This window comes from Grammomys surdaster, unplaced genomic scaffold, assembly GCF_004785775.1.
Source record: "Grammomys surdaster isolate TR1022 unplaced genomic scaffold, NIH_TR_1.0 207, whole genome shotgun sequence".
Taxonomy (NCBI): domain Eukaryota; kingdom Metazoa; phylum Chordata; class Mammalia; order Rodentia; family Muridae; genus Grammomys; species Grammomys surdaster.
The window spans coordinates 1626422-1646566 of NW_021604652.1; the positions used below are offsets into that span (position 1 = coordinate 1626422).

Genomic DNA, 20145 nt, shown 5'->3' on the forward strand with positions numbered 1-20145 from the left:
CCTTTCATTTCCTATCATTGCTTGATAGTTTTTCTATATTTTATATGCAGTTACTCCTTAGAAAGTATTTTTTCATCTTTAAAAAATCCTTTTGTTATTGTGTTTGTGTGTGTATGTCTGCCTGTCTGTATGTGTGTGTCTGTGTCCCATGATATTTGTGAAAGTCAGAGGACCACTTGTTGCTGATGTCAGATCTCTCCTTTTACCATGTGGGTTTCTGGGATTGAACCCAGGTATCAGACTTGGTTGCAAGCACCATCTCACATTTTTTAAAAACCAATTATTGTCATCATCTTGATAATTATATTTAAGAATGTGATCTTAAAGAGGCTATGTATGTTCCTTTCAGCATACTCAACTGAGTTGAAGTGATGATGCATAGTTGATATAAAGATGATAAATTAGTTTTAAGCTACTGGCTGGTTTCTTTCTAGCTGTAGATAAAATGCATTTGTTTGTCAGGATTACTAGTCTAACATGAAATAACTGGTGTTTTTGGAAGATGATTTATTACCTTCCAGGGTCTATATGATGGTCCCCAATTTTATTTTCTCTGATGCAGTAGGAATAAGTTGGTTTAAAATTCTTTAAAACTATCTGAGGCCCTAAAACACTTCTTTGACTTGGCCTCTACTTTCTATAAAAAAAAAATCATTTTTCAAACTTTATAGTTTATCAAAACTCTAACTGAAGTCATGTCCTTTACAGCTTAATGGACTCATAATGCATGATTACACAACTTCAGAACCCATTTTGTTAAATGAAGTGGTGACATTTTATGCACTATTAAGCCAACTAGAATAATTTTCCTGCTCTTAGCTGTAACTTCTCTGTGTCCTTATTGAAAAATTTCTGGGGTGTGTTATAGAAGGTTTTGACAGGAGGGAATGTTCCTAAAGATATGTGGAAACAGGGCCCTTTTTCCATTACTCCATCAAGAAAAATTAGGCAGACAAAACTTGTAAAATGGGAAAATGGTTGAAATGCCCCCGTTTGTGTTATAATGCATTAAATTATATTTATTTTATGATTGTTCGATTGGAAAAAGTGGATTTTAAAATTATTGCCTTGTTCCTTTTTAAAATGCCTTACTAACTCATGAGTATGTGTGTATGCATAAAATAAAACACAGGAACTATACTTGTGCCATCTTAAGGATTTGAAACAGCTCAGGATGACAGTCTTTCTGTTTTGTATAATATGAGCAGTTTTATTTCTCTTTCTCTTTACACAATAAACTGCCTAAAATACAAGCAAAGGAGTTTTCTGAACTTTATGAGGGTGATCATAATATAAAAGTGCCCTGTGTTTTATGATATACTGTCCTGAGTTTGTTGTATGTTAGCTTCTGCCCATTCAGAGCTATACAAAATCACATAGAGTTATATAACTTTTTTCCTTTTTGAAATCAATTTGAATTTGGATGTAATATGGATTTCATGAAATATAAACTTGTAAAAGAATATAAACATTTATTAGTTATTCTCTTCACTTGAGCTCTATTGTTAATGTGTTTAGAGTATTTTTTAAATTTTCTTTCTATTAAAACAGCCCAGTCATAAACATTGTTATAGCCAAATTTTTGTTTCCTTATTTAGTATTTTTTAAATTTTAGTTAACTCTGGTGTAAAGTTTTCTTTATTAAAGTTTTATTTTTATTCAGCATTTGAGTTTCATTATGAGATTTTCATACACATATCTTACTGTGTATGGCTTGTACTTGCTCTATGTCAACTCCTCTTCTCTGGCTCACCAGTCCCTTTCCTTTCACCTGCTTTCATATGTACATACCTATACTTACATAACACATTTAAATTTAAATTATTCAGATGATAAAACGTGATATTTTTATTTTTGCCAATGACAATACTCCCTTATGTCATTGTCTTCTCTTCTTGTAGACCCTTTCCTTTTAGCACATAATCCCCCTTCTAACTTATATATAAAATGTATGTTTGAATATGTATTCTTCATTCAGTATTGACTACATACATGCTGTCAGCCATTCCATTTGGTATTGAATTGTAACTATGAATACAAAATAGAGTTATGTTAAAATGGAATTAGTGTTCTAGTAGAAGCAGATGTCAAATAATTGTACTGCTACACACATACACACACACATACACACACACACACACACTGACTTTTTAAGAAAATTACTTGTTTGCTTTTTTTTTTTATTTGGGGGTGGTGAATGCTATGATGCCTCTGGGAAGATTAAAGGTTGATAGTTCTCTTTTAACTATGTGGATTTCAGGGATAAAACCTACTTCATTAACCTTGGTGGCAGCTGTCTTTACCTGATGCTGGCTAGCCCTATTTATGTAGTTTCTGACTGAAATAGATCCTCTCAAAGAAAGGAATCATGATCTATGAGAGAAGACAGACAAGGGGCCTTTGATTATAGGATAAACTTACTAGATATGGAATAGAGTGAATACAGGGAGATAAGTTAGGAGGCTATTACACTGGTTTGGGTTGGTTTTTTTGGTAAGAATTAATGATAACTTAAATTATATTAGTCATTGGAAATGGAAAGAATTTGACAGATTCAAGAGATTTTTCAGGTAAAACCGATTCAATTTAGAACACAGTAGTCAGATTATTTTTGGCAGAAGTTTTCAGAAGTAGATATCTGCAATGTTTTTGTGAATTTCCTAGATTTTTATACACTTCTACATCACTAAATTTCGGTTATAGCTAGTGAGATTGCTCAGTGGATAAAGGTGTTTGCTGACAAACCTGACAAACCTGAGTTCCTTTCCAGGAACCTTCTTGGTAGAAATGAAGAACTGATTCTTAAAAATTCCATCTTTTGACATTCACATGCATGCTTTGCCTTGCATACACACACACAGAGATACATACACATACAGAGAGAGAGAGAGAGAGAGAGAGAGGAGAGAGAGAGATGAATGAATGAATGAATGAATGAATGAATGAATGAATGAATATACTATAATAATTTCATTATAATATAGGGAAAAACATTTATACTTGAAATGGCATTATTTACTGCTTTGTTTTCTCTTTCAACAGTTAAAGGATGTTGATACCAGAAAAATCATTAAAGCCATGCTTTCTTATGTGTGGCCCAAAGACAGGCCAGATCTACGAGCCAGAGTTGCCATCTCCCTGGGATTTTTGGGTGGTGCAAAGGTAAGGCTATGTTTTGTTAAAAGATACTATAACTTTTTCTAGTGATAAACTCTGAGTTGGTATAAGCAAGTTACTGTCAGTGGAATGTGGTCTACTTTGAGGACTTTCATTGCTTTACATAATTATTTCATTCATTGAGTAGAAATTGTATGATACAAGATGATTTCTGAACCAAAAATCTGATAGTCATAAGTTAATGGAATTCATTCTTAAAATAAGTATATAAGCTGCAGAAACGTTGTCTGTAAGAAAGCATATTGAATTCTATAAAAGAAGTTCCTCAGAGCCTTGGCGGAACTTATTTCTGATAAATTGAAAAGGAAAAGACAAAGCACATCTGGAGCCATAAGAGCCACAAAACCTGAGTGCTTTCAGTGTTTTAAGTGTAGGAACCCATGAGATATTTTAAAGACCCCCCCTCAGTTTTAAATTCATGTGTCCTATTATTTGCTCGTTCTTTCCCCTGTCCTGAAATATCTTGAGAATGTATACAAAATCTTGTTTTGATATTCACTGTATAGTATCCAAATGAAAAAGCTAAAAGATTCATACAATCTGAAGAGAAACCAGAGTATACATATTCAAATGTAAGTGAGGTATGTAGATAAGGCAAATTTCTTCTCTCAAATCATACAAGGGCAAAGCAATTTTATTTTATTACTGAGAGACAACATGGGACACAAATGATTTAAAGAAATACCATTCTATTGTTGTGGAGTTTTAGAGGAAAGATAGTAACAACCACTATGGTGAAGAATGAGGAAAGATTTTGCAGAGGGAATGACAACTTTTAGAGTCCTGTATAAGTCAGATTGTTAGAGAAGTAGAGATAATTTGGACAGTGGCCTAGTGAGAACATATAGTATGTGTGAGAAGTACATAATCCATCTTGGCTCCATTGAACAAGTAGTGCTTCAGAGGAATTGGAAGTAAATTTAGAGAGATTAAGTTCCTAATATAAAATACCTTGACCATAATGTAAGATTCATAATGTGAAAACTAAGAGCTCTAATATTGAATAAGCATACTAATATGTTTAGAAGTGTGCTTTAATAAATTAATCTGGTTCTGTTGTAGAAGAGGATTAAAGTAGTACCAGATCTACTCTAGGGATGCCATCCATCCATTTCATGTTTTCATATGGCAAATATTTTCAACTAGTTATGAGACCAGTAGTAATCTAGGTAAGGAGTAACAATAGACTGTAGTGAAGTCATGGTAGAAAAACGATTATGAGAGGGAAAGATACCAGAAATGTTGTGAGGCAGAGTTAAGACATAGCAACAAGTTAGTTATAGGAAACAAAAATCAAAGGTGATGCCAGGAATGCGCTAATGGTACTGCTTTCAACACAAGTAGGTAGTAAGTCAAATTGTGTTTGTAGAATGGAGATAGCACTTTTGGACATGTTGAGATGCTAGCACATCTAGATAGAGAGCAGTGCATTCAGGAATACAACTACAGAGCGAGCTCAGGAGACAGACCAAGGTTGGAGAAACAAAGAGATGATAGTCGAAAGATTACAAATTAAGGAGATTGCCAAACACATGAACAGGACAACTGAGGCCAGAACCTTTGCTCCATACAGAAGTAAGCAGAAGGAAAAAGTCAAGCCATAGCCATACTCTTCATGTTTACATCTTTCTCATCTGAGGGCTCTGTTGAGGACCTTCCCACTGAACTTGACCCATTCCTGAGGAGAGCGATTGAGCAACTGATCATTAGTCTATACTTTACTGTATTTATTTAAGCTGAATAGAGAACAGTATTAGAAATTAAGTTCGTAGCTAATGTTGAAATTTTTAACATTCATGTACACTTTTCCATAGTGTTAGTGTTATCTTTTACATACACATTATTAAAGAGAAAGATGACTCTGAGCTACTGTTCAAGGGAGAAGTAGTGAATTGGTCTTTATTTCTTTATTAGCTAAATGTATATACCTTGTTAACAAGTAAAAGGCAGATGGTTTTCTGGACTTTCTTGTGAATTGAAGAGGGCAGGTTAGAACATGACTAATTAGTCTAGCTAAAGGGAGGAGCTTTCAGTAATGACATTTACATTAGGATTTATTTTTAGAGTGAATCCCAGTCCTTCAGAAATACAGATTTCTGTTGCTTGGTGACAGGTCAATATCAAGGTGTGAAATCTAGCTAAGCTAACATCGTTGATGATTGAAATATTTTTAGAACTCTAATATTTGATTCTTTAGCCAACAAGTAAAACTCATAGAATGAAAATTGCTGTTCCAAATTCTTTCAAGCTAATTAGAAGGCAACCAGAATGTATAGAGAAATGCTTTTAAAATTATATTTCTCTTAGATCCGGAAAAGGAAGAGGTGAATGGAAATTATGAGTGCTTATAGAAAGTAGCATATAGAAAATACTTTTTTTAAACTGAAAATAGATTCTTTTGTCATACAGTATATCCCAACCACAGTTCCCCCTATCTCCACTCCTCCTAGCTCCTCCCCACTTACCCTCCCAGATTCACTCCCCTTCATTTCTATTCAGAAAAGAACAGACCTCCAAGAAACAACCAAACAAGATATAATAAAACAAGGCAAAAGCCCTTCTATTCGGGCTGGACAAGGCAACACAATAGGAGGAAAACTCCCAAGAGGAGCCAAAAGAGTCAGACACATGCTTCCATTGTAAGGAGTCCCACAAGAACACCAAGCTGCACAACTGTAACATATATGCAGAGGACCTAGCTCAGACCCGAACAGGCTTCCTGATTGTTTCTTCAGTTTCTGTGAGCCCTTCTTAAGTGATTTTGTGGGCTGTGTTCTTGTGTCTTTCATCCCTTCTGACTCCTACAGTGTTTCTTCCCCCTTTTTGACAAGGGTCTCTGAGCTCCAGGAGAAGGACCCAATGGAGACCTCCAACTCTCTCTCTGTCTCTGTCTCTGTCTCTGTCTCTGTCTCTGTCCCTCCCTCCCTCCCTCCTTCCCTCCCTCCCTCCCTCCCTCTCTCTCTCTCTCTCTGTGTATGTGTGTGTGTGTGTGTGTGTGTGTGTGTGTGTGTGTGTGTGTGTGTGTGTATGCGCACGCACATAATGTCTGATTGTCTTTGTTCCCACTACCATATGCTGCTGGAGGAAGCCTCTCTGTTGATGATTGGAAAAGTCACCTATATATAAGTATTTTCAATGAGCTGAGTGGAAATTGTCCTTGGCAACTGGGCCCCTTCTGTCAAATTTTACAGAGCATCCTTTGGCCTAGCATCATCCTGGGGTGTTTAGAGGTCTTCATAGGACTCCCTTGGCCAACAACTCAACTGAATGTAACTTAGTCCCTCCACTGGAAGCCTTGTCTGGCTACTAGAGACGACCAGTTCAGACTCTGTGCCCTCAATTACTACTTAGTAGGATCACCCTCATACGTTCCAAGAAGTTTCTATTGTACTATTTCCACAATACCATCAAATACCCCCAATTTCAGCTGTCTCTGTCCACTCTTTCTCTCTCCATCCGATCCCACCCTCTTCTGTCTCTACCCACCCCAACTCTACCCTTAAAATCTATTCTATTTCCCTTCCCAGGGAGATCCTGGCCTGCACCCTCCCTCCCCACCCAGAGCCCTCTTCTTTACCTAACCTCTCTGGGTATATGGATTATAGCATGATTATAATTTATTTAACAGCTCATATCTACTTATAAGTGAACACAGCATTATTTTTCTAGGTCTGTGTTACCTCACTCAGGATGATATTTTCTAGTTCCATTCATTTACCTTCTAATTTCCTGGTGTCATCATTGTTTTTAATAGCTAAGTAGTACTCCATTGTGTAAATGTACCACATTTTCTGTATCCATTCTTCCAATGAGGACATCTAGGTTGTTTCCAGATTCTGTCTATTATGAATATACCTGCTATGAACATAGCTGAGCAAGTACCCTTGTGGTATATGTTCTACTATAGTAAAACATCTTTTTGAGTGTATGCCCAGGTGTGATATAGCTGAATCTTTTTTTTTTTTTTGGTTTTTTTCGAGGCAGGGTTTCTCTGTGTAGCCCTGGCTGTCCTGGAACTTACTCGGTAGACCAGGCTGGCCTTGGACTCAGAAATCCGCCTACCTCTGCCTCCCAAGTGCTGGGATTAAAGCCATGTGCCACCACCGCCTGGCCATATAGCTGAATCTTAAGGTAGATTGGTTCCCAATTTTCTGAGAAACCACCATATTGATTTCTATAATGGATGTATATGTTTGTACTCCCAGCAGCCAATGGAGGGATGGATGTTCCCCTTGCTCCGTATCCTTGTCAGCATGAGCTGTTATTTGAAAAAAAGTCTTTCTTTTTATGAGAGGTAATTTGAGACATTAGAACATAGTAATATATCAGTGATTGTTCTAGACAACATTTTCTAGTTTCTAAAAGTTATTCATGTTCCAAATCTTTTAAAAAATGATAATTATTTTTCTTCTTACTGTGGTACAGTTATTTTGTAGTTGATTTGCAAAGGTGGATTGTTGTACTTTTTATCCCATGATTATTCTTCTTCAAAACTGAATTCATATTTTGACTTATGAATACTTTGTACTAATGTAGGCTCCAGTATATGCTAGTTTGTCTAACCTCCATATAGTCTATTTTTTGGTGTTATGTTCACATTCTCAGTTTGAATTGAATGCCATCCAGATTAGATCTTTTATAATATATACTTTGAATTATATAAATTCCCCTGTGTTGTTTGTCTATGTCCTACATATAATGATAAGCTATAAATTCTATTTTATTGTTTGCGGATTTTTGAGACAAGATGTCATGTAGCTCAGGTTGGCCTCCAATACGCAATGTAGCCAAGGCTGGCTTTAAACTTCTGCTCTTCCTGTTTCTACTTTCCAAGTGTTGGGATTACAGCTGTTCCTTAGCATTCAGTTTATTCAATACTAGGGATGAAGCTCAAGCCTTTATACATGTTAAGACAAGCACTCTTCCCACTAAGCTTTATCTCCAGCCTGTAATTTTATTTTGTATAATTCAAAATACTTTAAAATTTTCTTGAAACTTTTTAAACCTATGTGCTAGAAGTGTGTTGGTTAATTTGAAATATGCCAGCTATCATTTTGATACTGATATCTAAATTTAATTTTGTTATCTAAGAACATACTTTATATGATATGTATTCCTTTTAACTTGTTAGGATTTTTGGACTAGAATGCGCTTTATGTTGGTGGACAATTTTTGTGAACTTGAGAAGAATGTATGTTCTGCTATTGTTGGATGAAGTATTAATATTTTATATATCATTGATTGATAATGTTTACTTCAACCATATCCTTACTTATTTTCTGCCTGTTACTTCTAGTAATTACTAATGAAGTGGTTCTGGAAAGTCTCCAACTATAATAGAGGATTCTTTCTTTCTTTCTCTCTTTCTTTCCTTCTTTCTTTCTATTTATCAATCAAATTTTACCTCAGACATTTTGGCTTTTTGTTAAGTGTCTACACATTACTATTGTTATATTCTTTAGAATTGGTTATTTCATGATGACAGTGACCCTCTTTATTTCTGTTATATTTCTTTGATACGAAAATTGCTTTTTAAGATCAATAAATTTACTTCAACTTTTTAAATTAATTTTCATTAATATTACTATAGTATGTATTCCTTTATTTTCTTTAAATATATTTTGTGCTTTACTTAAAGTTCTGTCATGATGCTTGAACATTTTTTGTTGTAATTGTTTTATTAATATTGACCATATGCAATTTTTCTATTTACTGTTATGGTGGTTTGAATGAGAATGGCCCCCATAAGCTTATATGTTTGAATAATTGGCTCCCAGTAGTGGAACTGTTTGGAAAGGGTTAGGAGGTATGGCATTGAATGAAGTGTGTCACTAAGCTCATCACATTCCCAGGTAGTGCTGTATCTCTTGGTCTGCTTTTTGTGGATCAAATATAAGTCTCAGTTCCAGCTTCAGCACAATGCCTGCTTGCCTGTCGGCCTGCCTGGTGCCATACTTGCCTCCATTAGGGTCATGGACTCTAACCCTCTGTAACCATGACCCCTCCCCCAAAAAATTAAATCCTTTCTTTCATAAGTTGCCTTCTTGGTCATCATGTTTTGTCATTGCAATAAGAAAGCAAGTAAGACAATTGTCCTTTTGTTTGGGTTTTGCTTTTGTTTTCTTTTTAATCTATTTCTTCTGTCTTTGAGCATTATGATTATTTTCTGTGTCTCTTAACATTTGAATTATTGTTTTCTGTTGGCTGTGGAGCTTAAACTAAACATTTATAGCTAATCTAAGTCTCCTTCCATATAACACAGTACTTTGTTGCATGGATAGTGTAAAGAATAGTGTTTCCAGTGTAGTCCTCCTGTCATTTAGGCATTGTCGTTATTCATTTTGTTTGTTCATGAACTCTGATTTTTCAATATATTGTTGTATTATTTTGAAGAATCGATTATATTTTAGGTTAAATAATGAAAACAAATGTCTGCTTTATATACATTTATTTTTCCTCTCTAACATATCTATTTTATGTGCATTAAAGTTTTGGTCATTTTTTTCTTCTTTTTAATAAACTTTTTAAAATAGTTCCTAGAGGCCACAGGTCATGACAATGAATTCCTTCAAATTTTGCATTTTAGAAAGTATTTCTTCTCCACTTTTAAAGGAAAATTTCACTGGGTACAGAATTCTAGGTTGTGGGACTTATTTTAATTTTATAATTTATGTAGTTTTTTTCACTGTCTTTGTGTTTAAATGTTTTCAGAAGACAAGTCTAATATTATTTTTATCTATGTTCTTCTACAGATAGAGAGCTTTTCTCTTCAGATTCTTTTAACTTTATCTCTGTCTTTGATTTCCTGTGGTTTGAAAGTGATAGGCTATATGGTATACATTTTATTTCTCCTGCTTGTTCTCTAAGTTTCCTATATCTCTGGCTTGATGTTAATAATTTTAGAAAATTATTAAATTATTTAGAAAAAATAACCATTACGATATCATATTTCTTTTCCTTTTATTATAGTATTCTCATTATGTGTGTGTATGTGTATATGTGTGTGTATGTGTGTATGTGTGTGCATGTATAAAACAGCCTTTGAAATGGCCCCATTGTTTTGAATATTTTCTTCTAATTTTTTCATTGTTTTCATTTCCTCTGTTTCACATTGTAAAATTTTTGTTCAAATATGCCTTCAAATTCACTAATTTTTTGATTGTCTTATGCCTATGAATTAATCCACTAAATACTCTTTATTTCTATTATAATATGATTTCTAGTCTAACATTTTGATTCTTCATTATGGAGGGTCCTTTTCTCTACATAGATTACCTATCTGTTCTTATATTCCATCTTCTTTTCCCACTGAAGCATGCATTTAATGTATTAAAAGTAATTTTAAATTTATTGTTTGAAGCCTGGCCTGGTTCTACAAGTTTGTGATTTCAGTTGTTTGGGAGGCTGAAAGAAGAGGGCCAGCAATTTAAGGCCAGTCCAGGGAACTTAGTGACATACTATCTCAAATTTGTTAAAGATCATCTTTTCTAAAACTGAGGATATAATCCAGTGAAAGAATACTTGTGTAGTATATGAAAGGCCTAGGTTCAGTAGCCAATATTGCAATATATATATTTTCTTGGTGTGATTACAAATCATCCAAGTCTTATTCTAATGTTTATTTTATCTATTTAGATTTTTATTGCCTTCTAATTTGCATAGTAATTTTGTTTTAGAAATCTGAACATGATATGTTGAATGAAAGGTACTAAGGTAAATAGGCCTGTCGCTCCCACCCTTGTCCAGCAAGGAAGACGCAACACACGAGCTCTTCTCCAAGCAGTTTACTCAGGAACTTTGAACAATCTTCTGACCCTGGGGTAGCGTCTCCCAGGCTTAAGTACTCTAGGACTAGCCTACCCCCGTCTGCCACGTGGCAACAGCAGATAGGCCCACACACACCGAGACAAGCCAGATCACCAGCCACAGCCAAATAAGGAGTTGTTTTCTCTTAAGAGCACTCGTCAACAGGTGGCGGAAGGTGGAGACAGGCGCCATCTTAAGGGCGCGGCACTATGCGGCTCTCCATATAGGCCTTTAGCATGAAGTTTTATATTTGTATGGGTAGAATTGTCTGTCATCTATTGTAGCTATACATAGCAACCAAAATTTTATATTTTTGTCTGCACTTGTTTTAATATTTTTTAAAAAACATTTTTATATCAATGTGTATGTAACTGTGTAAGTGAATGCTGCATGTATATATGTCCCTATGAAGGACAGAAGAGGGTGTTGAATTCTGCACGTCCTCTGAAAGAGTAACAAGTGATTCATGTCTCCAGTCCCTTTTCCTTAGAATTATTTTTATTTTATTTTTGGTTGTTACTAGAGTCTTAATTTTAAAAAGATCTGTTTTTATTTTATTAGTATAAGTATTTTATTTGCATGTATATGTGGACCATGTGTAGTTCTGGTGCGAGCAGAAGCTAGAAGTGGGAGTTTAATCCACTGGAACTAGCATTGCAGATTTGTGTGAATTCCCCACATGGGTACTGGGAACAAAATCCAGGTCTTCTACAAGAGCAACAAGTGCTCTTAACTACTGCTCCATCTCTCCTTTTAAAATGGGTTCTCAAAGTTGAAGTCTCTTCAGTTGTAATCCCTTGCTATTCTTAAGGAGCTCTATTGATGTGGTTATAAGTGGTTTAAAGAAAATACTTCTGTAATCCCATGATCAGGTCTTAGATTTGGAATGAGTCTCTGACTCTTTTGTCACCTTTTACAATTGCTTTTCAGCTTTCACCTCTGCAATTACCTTAGACAGGGAGGGTTAAGAGGCATAGTGAGTATCTCCCTTCTTCAGGGTTTACTACATATCTATAAAAGTCAAGTCAGTTAGTCTTTAGTAAAATTATTTCCCTTGGGAAAAATACTTTATTAATGAGAGTCCAATACTTTGGACATATTTCAAAATTTTTACTTTTCCCCTTCTCCCTGCTTTAAGTAGTGAGGATTTTTTTCCCTCTTGTAAAGCTTGGGTATTGAAAGCTTATTCCCCAGCCCATGGCATCACTAGATAAATGATTTTCTTGTAGCTATTTTGACCCATAGATTTTTGACTTGTCTGTGGTATGTTTTTGGTATCTATTATTTGCCAACAAAATGCATATTTTTTGTATTTTTCTTACCATTGTCTGTTTAATACTTCCCTGATTAAACTATTATGTTGAGTAAAACATTGAGCTAATTTCTTACAAATATGTTTCACTTTCATATGGAGATTTGTTATGCAAATCATTTGTACATCACTCTCTCAAAGTCCATATGCAAATATGCTGCAACAGTATGGTTTAATAGATTGATTACTGTTTTGGTTACTCTTTAATATGCAAAGTAAACTTTTTAAAACATTTTTTATTTATTTACTTATTTGATTGTGTGTACACATTTGTGCATGTATGTTCATACCTTCGAGGTCAGGGTACAACCTGCTGAAGTACAACTCTGCTTCTATTGTGTGGGTCCCATGGATTGAACTAATGTTGCCAAACTAGGTAACAAATGCCTGCCTACTAAGTCATCTTGTCTGTCCTCCAACATAAACTTTAAATGCAAGTATGCTGGCTAGCTTTATATTCTATTTGATACATGCAAGAGTCATCTGAGAAGAGGGTACCTCAATTGAGAAAATGCCTCTTTAAGAATGGGCCATACTATAAGCTATTGTAAACAGGCAGCTTTTGTGGAAATTTACCAGCCTGAGTAGTCATAGACCTTGTAGATAGGTAGCCTTGGTGGATAGTACCAACTTAGAAAAGGACAAGTGAGTCCTAGGCAGAGTCATAGTGACCTGTCCCCTGAACCTTCACCCAGCTGATACCCTGTTCTGAAAGGAATCTGTACTCCCCCTGAACACCCACGCTCCGGTGTCATCCCCTTTCCCACATCCTGCCTGTTTTGTGTTTATAATCCCTGTGTGAATAAGTAAAAATTACGATTTGATTTAAAAATAAATAAATAAAAATAAATCACAAAAAAAGGAAAATAAAAAGAATGGGCCATAGACATGCCTATAGGGCCTTTTTAAAGTTAGTAATTGATGAGGAAGGAGGACCCAGCCCATTGTGGCTACTGCTGCCCCTGGACTGCTGGTTCTTGGCTCTATAAGAAAGTAGGGTAAGCAAGCTAGTAAACAGTACTCCTCAGTGGTCTCTGTATCAGCTCTTACCTCCAGGTTCTTGTCCTATCTGCTTTCAGTGATGAACTGTGATATGGAAGTTTAAATGAAAGCCTTTCCTTCCCAAGTTGCTTTTGATCACATTGTGTTTTAGCATAACAATAGTAACCCTTACTAAGACAGTAAGCTAGAAGAATTGTATTTGTATGATAGAAGTCTTTATTTTTTTCACATTTTTTGAGATTTTATATGAGTACTATATTTACATCATTTCCACCCAGTTTCCCCTCTACAACTCTTCCTGAGTGCTTCCTAGTCCCTTTCAACTTCATGTCTTCTTTAATTATTGTCGTTACATATATACATGCATACTCACACAGGTCTGTATATTTAAGTAAAACTTGCTGCTTCTATTTAATGTTACTCATATGGACATGTGTTTGTGGCTAATCACTTGAGATTATATAACCTATCAGGGCTCATCCCTAGAGAAGACTGATTTTTCCTCTCTTAAGCAGCCATTAATTGCCTGTAGCCCTTCATCTAAGAAATAGAATTCTTTTAAGACATTTGCTTTATTTCTCAAACCTAATTTTAGTGAGTTAATTACTTACCTTATAAAACATAAAAGATTTTACATATGAGCTTTGCAAATCATTTTGTTTTTGTTTTATATTTGTCTCAGATTTTCCCTTTAATATGAATAAAGACTTCAGTTGTGTTAAGGCCCTACAACTACCTGATAGTCTTTACAAAGTGTGTAACAACCTTTCTCTCTCTCTTTTCTTCATTGTTCTGTCCTGCTCATCAAATAGTCCTGTAGTGTTGCAGGTCTTTATTTTTCTTTTTTCCCCCTCCTTTTGTGACTTGAGAGGCAGTTAACAAAGGAACAAAATTCCCTTTCGCTTTTTCAGATATTCATTCTTTCTTGGCAGCAGTACTTTCAGTACCCTTAGTTAACAGAGGCCACAGCGAGCAAAATTAATTATCGAAGACTTCAGATATTGAAGAGTCTGAAAGAATCAAGTTCCTTACATGACATAGTTATGATTAGAAAAAGGAAAGTCATAATTAACTGGCTTTTGAGGGACTAAGCAAACTGGTTTCATTAGCTAGTAACTTTGGTATCATATACATATAGCATATATTTGGCTGTTCTTTATGGTACATAATTCCAGCTACTGTTGCTACAGTGGAGTATCTGAGATGAGGTAGTTTAATGCCCAATGTTGTGGCACTTGTCTTTATCCCAGCACTAGAGAGGTAGAGACAGGTGTGTCTCTGTCAGTTTGAGGCCAGCCTGGTGGTCTACAATGTGAGTTTCAGGACAGCTATGACTGTAGAGAGAGGGGGAGGGGAAGAATAACATTTTATTTGAGATCATGGTTCTGAAGGCTTGGAGGTTCAAAACCATAGAGCTGGCATCTAGTCAGCTTCTGGCAGTGGCATCATGTTACATCAACTCTAGTAGATACAAAGGGAAGACAAATTGATGTGTATAGAACAGTCCCTAGCAGTTGCCTTATTTTATAGCAGTTCAGTCTTGGGAAACCTACTTACAGCCCCACAGTAACTGCCTCCAGAATTAAAAGAATTCCGTAAGACCTGTACAAATCCTTCTCCACATTCCTCTCCTTTAAAAAGTGCTATTTCCAAACAATGCCACAATAACAAGCAAATTCCCACATGGATTTGTTAGGGAGATGTTCTGTCTTAGTCACTAGTCTACAGCTGTGAAGATACACCTTTACCAAGCCAGCTCTTATAAAAAAAATTTTAATTAGGGGCTTGCCTACAGTTTCGGAGGTTTGACCCTTTACCATAACGATAAGGATCATGTCAACATAGAGGAACTACATAATGATCTGTGTATGTAAAAAGAAAGATTCTGGATTTGGCATGGGATTTTGAAACCTTTAAAGCCCACCCCCATGTGACATACTTCCTCCAACAAGGCCACACCTCCTAATCCTGGGGATTAAGCATTCAAATAAATGAGCCTGTGGGTGCCATTCTTATTCAAGCTACTACATTCCCCATCGGCTTGTAGTCATATCATAATGCAAAATACATTTAGTCTAACTTCAAAAGTCCTCCTAGTTTTTCACAGTCTTAGAACTGTTTAGAAGTCAAAAGTTCAAAGTCTCTTCTGAGATTCAGGCAGTGTCTTAACAATTACCCCCTGTAAAAGCAAAAGCAAAAAGAAAACCACATACTTCCAAAATAAAATGGCACAGAATATGCATTAACATCCTAAAAGGTGAGAGTGAAGCATAGTGAGGAAATACTGGACCAAAGCAGGAACTACCAAATTCTGCATCTCCATGTCTGATAGCAAACACTCTTCAGTTCTCCAACACCTTTCAGTTTTGTTGAGCACAACACTCTTTTTTTCTCTTTTGCTGGTTCCAGTTTTGCTTAATAGATACCCCACAATTCTGGCATCTCCAACACCTTGAAATCTCCAAGGCAATCCAGGCATCACTGCTTCCCAATGTGGCCTCTCTTCTATGCAGGGACAAGTCTGACACAAGCCTGGTGGCTTCATTGGCTTTCCTTAGCCTCCGAGGGAGATTTTACAACCCTTTTCTTGTATTCTTCTTGACTCTAAAGCCAGAACCATGTGACCAAAGCTGCCAAGTTTTACTATTTGCTGGAGCTAGAATTTGATCCCCCTAATTCAATTATATTTGCATCAGCTTTCTGTTTTTGTTGGTTTCCTTAACTGATTGAGCTTTCATTTGTATAAGTTGGAAGCTTAGCTATATGAGGTCCTGTCCTGAGGCCACCATTCCCTTTATTCCATTTAAACTTTTTGTCTCCTTGAACACTGGACTTGGCTCCAACATTATATTTCCTGGTGTTCCTTCTCATCAATCTGTCCATTTTGCATTTTTCCTTACTCAGCTTGCTCTTTTTCGTTATAGATCTACATAAAGGTGAGTACCAATAACAAAGGAGCTCTATCAGTACTGGACTGTCTTGAAATCTCCTCTGCATACACCACTAATCCAAAAGTCTTCAATTTAGCTTCAGGCATATTTTTAAGACAAGGGCAAAAAACAACCAAATTCTTCACCAAAATATCACAAGAATGATCTCTAAGGCACTTAACAGTATTCTTCCCCTCTGAAGCCCATTGGTCTGGGTCCCTACAATTCAAATCTCCCCTAACACTCTCTTCCATGTTCCTAATAAGATGGTTCATTAAGTCCCACTTAAAGTGTCCAACTGCTTTTCTGATCCAAAATCCCAAAGTCTTCCATATTCTTCCAATAAACAACATGACCAGACCTATCACAGCAATACCTTGCTCCCTGGTACCAACTTCTTAGTCACTACTCTACTACTGTGAAGAGATACTATGACCAAGGCAGCTCTTATTTTTAATAAGCATTTCGTTGGATGTTTGCTTGCTGCCATTTTAGAACTTTAGTTCATTATCCTGGTGTCATCAGTCCATGGTGCGGGAGCAGTAGGTGAGAGATGGATCCGATCCATTTTTAACCCATCCCACATTAGGTTAACTTTATCTTTTCCTTAAATCTGTTCTCTAAGTAATTAGTAGCCCCAATTTTATACTTTTCTGTTAAAAATTAAGTAAATTCATTTTATTTTGTTTGTGATGGAGTATCAATATGTAGCCCAGACTGATCTCAAACCTGTGATTCTCTGAGCAGTTTCCCAAGTACTAAGATTACAGATATGAGCTACCCTGCCCATATGAGGTCAGTTGCCTACAGATATAGCTGTCTCTGCAAATTCAAGACTAATAACAGATTTAAATTTTTGTCTAAGAGAGGAAACAGTTTTATAATGATAAGTCCCTTTATTTTTCTAATATTTAAGTTATTGTACATGTAGTTACAGATTAAATGGATATTTTCGCATATTTAAATCTAGTAAAAAATAAGTTTATTTCTTTGAGGAAGGAAATAGAAATATGAAACTTAGAAGTACATGATATATTCTTATTTTCATGTATGTTCTATACCTAGGAATCCAGGTCTGCTGTGACCTGTTACAAAACAGTTATTATTATATATATCTCTGGCTTTTAACACACACACACACACACACACACACACACGTGCGCGCACACACACAAACTCACACATGTACACACTGTCAGTCAGGATGCAGAAAAGTGCCATTACTCTCAAAAATCTCCCTTATATTACCCTATTCTAGAACCCTAGCAGCTGGAAAACATTGATTTGTCCTTTCATTATTGTTTTTCCCATTTTTAGTGTACCATATTTTTTAGTCCATTTTCTATTGATATAACAAAATACCCAAAGTTGATACTTCAGAAAGAAAAGATTATTTAGCTCACTGTTTTAGAGGTTGAAGAGCAGAATGCTAACCTCTTGTATTCTAAGCTCAGCTCTATTAGTAACGTGGTAGATAGCATCTTAGCAGAAACAAAAGACATATAGGGAGGAGAGATGATGTGATAATTTAAGAACCAGAAAGATTCAGGGGATAGGCTCACTCTTTTAAAACAAAACAAAACCATGTTGTGTTATTCTTTGAGAATTTTCATACAATATTTTTTTTGTTTTATTTTCTTTCATCATTATTACTTTAAAGTTATAATGTAATTACATTTTCCCTTTTGCTTTACTCCCTCCAAATGTCCCCATATACCCTTTCTCCTTCAAAATTCATGACCTCTTTTTTCACTAATTGTTATTACATGCATATATATATATATTCCTTAATATAATCTACTCAAACTGTTATTTGTTATTTGTATGTATCTTTTCAAAGCTGCCCATTTCTCTCTGCCTTACTATCTCCTTTTTTCCTCTAATGATCCCTTTTTTTCTAGTTTTATGACCTATCTCTATACTCATATCCACATATATACACATGCATAAATATTGAAAGCTACACTCCATCTATGAATGACAACATGTGCTATTTGCCTTTCTGAGCCTGAGTTAAGTCACTTACTAAATTAATTTCTGGATCTTTCCACTTAGCTACAAATTTCATAATGTAATTTTTCTTTGCTGCTGCCTAAAATTCTATTGTATAACACTTCATTATCCATTCATCTGTGAAAAACATCTAGGCTAATTCCATTTTCTTACAGCAGTAAATATATGTTTATGAGTTTATTTGTGGTAGGATTCTTTTGTGTATATACCTGGGAGTGCTGCAGCGGGTTCATATGGTAGTCCTGTTATATATATATATATATATATATATATATATATATATATATGAACTTCAAACTGATTTCCAGAATGGCTTTACCAATTGACACACCCAGTTGTGATTAAAGGTTCTTTTCCCCACGTCTTCACTAGCATATGTTGTCATTTGTTTTCTTAGAGGACCATCCTATAGTTATCATTTCTCTTCTTCCTCCTTGCTTGAGTCAGTCACCCTGGTTTGCTATTGAGCTGTGTGATTTTACCCACCAAGCCATTATTTATTTTCTTGTTGATACCCATTCTGAATGAAATGAGACGAAATCTCAACATAGTTTTAATTTGCATTTACCAGATAACTAAGGATATTATTCTCTTCTCAATATGTTTATTGTATCCCTTATTTTGAGAACTGTCTGGTCATTTTATTCACTATTTATTGATAACATTTGGGTGTATTTGTTGTTATTTAATTTTGTAGCTTATATAGTCTAGCTATTAAAATTCTGTCAGAAGTATCTTTTGAAAACTGTTTATTTCATTAACCTATTTATAGATTGGTCGTTTGGATTTTTGTGTGTATGTGTTTAGTTTTGTAGTTATTGATATATGATATACTCTTTCTTTCTTCTATATATTTAGTAATGCTTCAACTGTGGTATGCCATAGGAAGTTTCTGTTCTGATCTTTTCAGTTTTGTGTTCTGTGTGTTTCTTATATCTGTATGCATATGGTTTTCCTTAGTTTGGGGAGTTTTTCTTCCCTAATTGTGCTGAGGATCTGGTCTATGTCATTGACCTGGTTCTGCTCTCTCTTCTATGCTTATAATTCAAAGATTTGATGTTTGTATGGTCTCAAATTTCATGCCTATTCCTTTCATCTGTTAACTTTTTAAATAGTCTTTGTATATGTGAGCTAGTTTTTTTTTTATTTTACCTTCAAGTCCTGATAGTCTGTCTTCTACTTAATCCTTTCTACTGTACAACTTAATCCCCCCCACCCTCCGCTGAGGTTTTTACCTGAGTTACTGAGTTTTTTAAAATTCATTTCATTTTTAACTTCTGTTCTCTTCTATATTTCTTTTTATTGGATTGAGTTTTCAGAACAGGATCAGAGGAGAGTACATACAAAGAAGCACAAAGAGTTCTGTGGTGCTTGAGTAATTCTGTACCTTGATTGTGATACTGTTTATTTGAATCTAGACATGTGATGCATAGAAACACATACATCATATTCACATATTGGTGAGCGCAGGTTACATATGTTGAAAAGCAGAATGAGTTCTATATTTTCTTTTGATAGTAATGCACCAATGTCAAATTCCTGGTTTCGATACAGAACTGGAAGTATATTAGATATACAAGTTGCTGCTTGAAGGGTAGATAGATCTTGATCAGCTCTCTTCCTGTGAGGATATGACTGTTTGAAATAAAAGGTTTCAATCAGTGGTTCACGTTTGTCTGGATGGTTTAATTTCTAATTGTGCTAAAGGTGGAATAATATGGAAAGCCATTTGCCACACCTTGCCCTACTATATCGAAAGGCCAGGAAACTAACACAAACATACCCAATGAAAGATCTACATGGAAGATAACCTCTCCTACTTCATTAGTATTTTAGTACACAGATTTCTTTGCTTTTTGAGAGTATTTTCATGGGAAAATACATATAACTCTGCAGTTATATTTA

General features: G+C 35.3%; 1 protein-coding gene across 1 annotated transcript in view; it reads left to right on the forward strand.

Moving 5' to 3' along the window:
• Abcb7 (ATP binding cassette subfamily B member 7) overlaps window positions 1-20145 on the forward strand; it is a 122833-nt gene that overhangs the window by 79277 nt on the left and 23411 nt on the right. Inside the window, exon 4 of the mRNA XM_028771421.1 lies at window positions 3043-3162. Coding sequence (XP_028627254.1) covers window positions 3043-3162 — 120 coding nt within the window. The remainder of the gene's footprint in view (window positions 1-3042; window positions 3163-20145) is intronic.